The sequence below is a fragment of the Acanthisitta chloris genome, unplaced genomic scaffold (genome assembly GCF_000695815.1).
Source record: "Acanthisitta chloris isolate BGI_N310 unplaced genomic scaffold, ASM69581v1 scaffold5866, whole genome shotgun sequence".
Classification (NCBI taxonomy): domain Eukaryota; kingdom Metazoa; phylum Chordata; class Aves; order Passeriformes; family Acanthisittidae; genus Acanthisitta; species Acanthisitta chloris.
This window is the reverse complement of record NW_008677513.1, coordinates 64,225-69,187: the sequence shown is the minus strand read 5'-3', so window position 1 is coordinate 69,187 and position 4,963 is coordinate 64,225. Positions and strand designations below refer to the sequence as shown.

The 4,963-nt window shown below is 43.3% G+C and overlaps 1 protein-coding gene across 1 annotated transcript; it reads right to left on the bottom strand.

The window, feature by feature from the left end:
- Nucleotides 1-3,280: 3,280 nt before the first annotated feature.
- On the bottom strand, nt 3,281-4,563 carry LOC103803944 (glucose-fructose oxidoreductase domain-containing protein 1). The gene has a single exon (XM_009076525.1). It carries the CDS (start codon nt 4,504-4,506, stop codon nt 3,643-3,645), a length of 864 nt encoding a protein of 287 aa, XP_009074773.1. The 5' UTR covers nt 4,507-4,563; the 3' UTR covers nt 3,281-3,642.
- Nucleotides 4,564-4,963: the final 400 nt, after the last annotated feature.

Sequence of the window (4,963 nt, the reverse complement as noted above, 5' to 3'; positions counted from 1 at the left end):
CCAACAGCAGCCCTGGGAAAGAGGAAGGAACATTTCTTACCTAGTGCTTGAACAAGTTCATTTGGGGGCTACTGTAAATTCCAGCAGTAGCCGTAATTTGGCTCTCAGGCCTGCACCAATTTAGCAGCATTCATCTCAAACCTTGTGGCACAGCATTGAAGACCAGCATTAAAAGTGCAATTCCAAATGCGTTTCTGAGGGTGGTACCGCTTTTGAGTTCAATCAAGTACATCTCTGCTATCTGCTGCCCAAATTCTTAAACCCAGCATGAACTCCAGAGGCAACTTAGGGCAAATTCAATGTACTTTCAACTGTACCAAAAAAGAGAGGGCTGGGTGTTGCCAAGAAAGATCCCAGACTGTAAAGAAATGATTTCTCAGAATAACAATACACATTCAATAAATAAACCAACTCTTTCCTCCTCTAAGTCAGGTGGAAGTTTAGTATCTTCACACTTGACACTTTGGCACCTTCACCTCCTAGAGAATGGATTAACTGCCATACAATCCTAAACATGTGCAGCTACAGCTGCCATCTTAGCTAGGTAACAACTTCACCTGAATCTAGCATATCTCTGTTGCCACCAGAAGAGGAGGTCTCACCCTGCCACTCCTCATTCTGCCTGTCTCTCTGGGGGCAGAATCCTGTACAAGCTGTACAGGATTCAACCCATTTGCAAGCCAGCACTAATACCAGCATCAAATGGCTGTGCAACCAAAGCATTAGATATTCTTTCTGCTAAGCAGCACTAGAGCTGCATCAGTAAGTCTGCACAGAGGATGGATGATGCCTAAACCTAAACCTTTGGATCTGGGACAGAACGTTTGAGCTCAATAGTACTTTTCCTATGCACTGTGTCTTGCCTGGGGACTGTTCACTGCAGGGGCAGGGAATGGGATTCCAGCATATCTTCTTCCAACTGGCATCACAAAACCCAGATAGACATAGAAAATAAGAAAACACAGATAGGGAGAATGGTCAGCATTTGTGAACCAAAATGAGGTGCAAAGACATGGACGGGAATTCCAGCACAGTGGCCAAACCATTGAGAAGCAAGACTCACAAACATTTTGGTCCATGTTTGGTTCCACCTTTGGATGATGTTTCACTAGACATGGTTAATTATCCACCAGGCTTGCATTCATGACTTGAACTAGCCACTATTTTCAGTAAATGGCTTTGGCTTTAATACATGAAAGCTCTCTTGATCCCCTTGGGGGTAATTCCATTTTTCAGGAGAGATAGGTGATTTCTGAATCAAGTTCCCTCTTCTGTGTTACTCTGTGTACTTTTCAGGGCAGGAACTGGATAGCATAGTATATCATGACAATTACAATGGGAAATTCCTATTGGCACAGATACTACCTCAGCAATACTATTCTCAGAGAAATCCATTTTTAGGAAAAACAACCAAACTTGTCAAGGGCTCCTTCCAAGAAGGAAGGATGAAAGCTTGCCCAAGGTTTTAGCAGAAATAGTCAGCCCCAGAGAGAGTTGTTAGAACTGGCAGAACAACATGGGATAGAAACAATTCTGCCTTAGGGTGCGGTTTTGCAGTATTACATTATTCCTTCATCAGTCACACTATTACACTTTGGGGACTATTTAATGAAAGGTCACACATGCTCTTGAAAAATTAAGCACACATGAATAATTTTAGGCTGAGAGTCAAGTTTCCTAACTTTCGCCCCCTAAGAATTTAGAAGCCAAAATTCTCTGCAATGGAGGAGGACAGGCATTTCCAATGGGCACATCCTTCTGTATTAATCTTAGGATAAACTGAGCTCTCTGTATTGACCACTGTGTCCTTGCTGATCAGGACAAGACATCCGACTTGCAGCTGGCTAAAGTCAGATGAGATGAACCACACTATTGATGCCCTCCGGTTCAAAAACATGAAGCTCTGAAACTGGGCAGGAGTGTGCAGCAATCAGAGTCATTTGCAGGAAAAACCCTAGAGAAGCCCTTAGTGCTCCTAAAAATAGCAAAACTTTAAGTGGTTTTAAAAAAAATCTAAATTATTCTGACAGTTCTCTTTCTAACCTAAAATGGCAACACTAATGTGATGGCCTTGAGAAAGAAGGTCATATTTTCTCTTTTAATTTACTGCTCATCCAAATGTTCTCTTCTTTCCCCTAGTCAAAATTAACAAAAAAAAAAGGAAAAGGTTTTTCTCAAGTTTAATATAATTTAGTGCTATATGCTTGTGTTCTACCTTTTTACTATCTGAAGACCTAGCACTGTAAACACATCAGCACTGGAGCAGCTTTATGCAGAAAAGCAGTATCCCTGTTTACTGGGATAATTCATGTGCCTTTCACTATAATATTTCAAGAATATATTCTCCAAAGAATATATTATTTCAATACTGCTATCTAAAATATTAAAAAGAAGAACAGGACAAACTTCTCAAAGGAGTTTGTCCACCCCTGCACTGATGACAGAGAATGATTGCTACAGTACCAGTAGCTGGCCACTTTCAGGAGGTGAAGAGGCTGGGGGTCCTATGTCATTTTTTTTCCTTGGAAATGGAAGTGAAATTTTCTCATCTCTTCTGTTTTTCACTCACACTCACCACTTGGTGGAGGTGAGAGCTTCTGGGTTGAGCTATATGAAATTACTTGTTGGTGTGCATCTCTCAAGCGTGAGTTCACAAAGGTTTAAAAGAACATTGCTCATCTAAACATCATATGGTTTCAGGTTGTATTTCTACTGTTTTCCACCTAAAACCAAAGTGCATGATGAATCACTCAAAATTCAGTGCCACTCACAGGAAATTGTGTATAAACCTTCATAGGACTGGCCTGAGTTTGGCTGTATAACAACACCCACGGTCACCATGCTGTTATGCCACTTGCCATCCATGAAGGTTTTCCACAACCCATTTTAATCAGCAAATCTGTAACACTGAAGCTTACTGGGAGCTCACAGAAGACGCTCCTAGCCTCAAATACTAGGGTGTATGCACTGTGATTGAGGACTGCTTTGTTTTAAAAGCCACATATTTTCCTACTTAATTGTGCTTTAAAAAAAGCCCAAGCCAAACCAAACAAAAACCAAAGAGCTAAACCAACACAGAGAAGCTCCTAACAGGTTGCATGAAAAGTGAGCTGCCAGGATTTTCCATATCGTGCGACACTTTCACACCAAGTCCTGTTACTCTCTGTGTTGGTTAGAGGTGTAGAACTACAGCATGGTGGTGTGAGCTGTCATGGTACGAACTATTCATGTCAGACACTACAGAAAATTTAACAACATGACAGTACCTTCACAGCCCTCTGGTAGGTAAGGAAAATCTAAAAGGATCTTCCCAACCTTTCACAGTAAACACAATTGGATAATCTAAAGCACCTGCAAGCAGGAGATGAGTCCATGATATATCTTTCCAATCAGCCAGCTAATACTGTTATTAAAACAGTTAAGTTATATCAGCTCTTAAGTCTCCTATCTGTTTTGAGCATTTTGAAGGATCATGTCACTTTGGCATTTAGCTGCCAACAGATTTAATTGATCCAAACACCCTATATCCTTCTCCTGTATCCTCAGCTGTTTCTAAGACACCCAAGCCCTTCACAGGGGCTGAATTACCATCTCCTTCAAGAGCTGTCTGGTTCCTATGCTTTCCTAGGAGCTAAGAGGAGCTTAGCAGTACAGAGACATCCTGCTCTTCCGCATGGCTTCGCTGATTAGGTATGCCGGGCTCAGTTCTGGCTCCTCGGTCATGATTGAAATGTTCTGCCACTCCCCCAACTGGTTTGACTTTTTAATGGTGTCCACCACACACAGGGCATACAGACAGTCATCAAAGGTGGCAGCCATCGTAAGGGGCCTCCCGTCCCAGGTCCTCCTGTCGTCCTGGTCCTCAAAGGCCTGCCGGACAGCTTGAACCATCTTAATGGTGCCCCGGAGGTAGGGGGATGGGATGTCACTGAAGGCTTTCTCTGGAAGTAAGGAGTTGCTGACTGGAGTGGAGTCCTTTAGCAGGAGCTCCCGCTGAGGAGAGCTGTTGCTCTGTCCATAGAGATCAGTGCCTATTACAATCAGCCGTCCTGCCGAACCCACCACGATAATGTCTTGTTTGAACTCTCCTGGGATGTTGAAGTTGAGTGTCACTGTGCAGCACACACCACCTTCCAGGACCATCTGAAATGTACAGAAGTCATCGCTGGTGATCTGCCGTATCCCCTTGATATGGTCTGTCTGCTTCACGAAGGTCTTGAGCAACCCATGCACTTTCACAGCCTTCTGGCTGGTGAGGAAGGTCAGAAGGTCAATGATGTAGGTGCCAACAGAATGCAATCCCCCACCTCCCATCAGGTCATCACAGCTCCAGTTGTACTTCTTGCCTAGCAGGCTTCCACTGTGAACCTGCACCTCACACACCAGCAGCTCCCCGACATAACCCTCCTGGATCAGCTGCTTCATCTTCACAAAAGCAGGCAGGAAGCGTAAAACATTCCCCATGATGCTCATGAGCTTTGGGTAATAATGAGCCGCAGTCATCATCCTAAAGGCATCCAGGGGAGTCGCCGTTCGGTCACAGATGACATTTTTTCCAATGCCTGAAAAACAGTTTTTAAAAAAAAGAATCAACAAAAATATACTGACTCAGTAAGCTGAAAGCCTCACAGCTATTCTTAAAGACTAAGCTGGGGAGAAAGATCCTTGATAGAAGAAAACATTTCAATGTGGTGTTAAAAGCATAAAGACCCACTCTGGCATGTTTCCAGAATGCATGAATACCACAGTGAAATTATATTCCCTTTTATTTTCAAAATGCACTCATGTCTAAAAATAGCAGGAAGGTGAAGGACTGGACAGATAAGAAAGTAAGGTAAGGCAAACTGCTACCCTCACATTTGCCACTCTCTGGAAGCAGGTATGAAACTAACCACCCCCAGTCATCTCACAGACATCTCTTCTGAGAAAAACCTGCCTGTGTGTGGGCTCCTGTGAGCTGAGT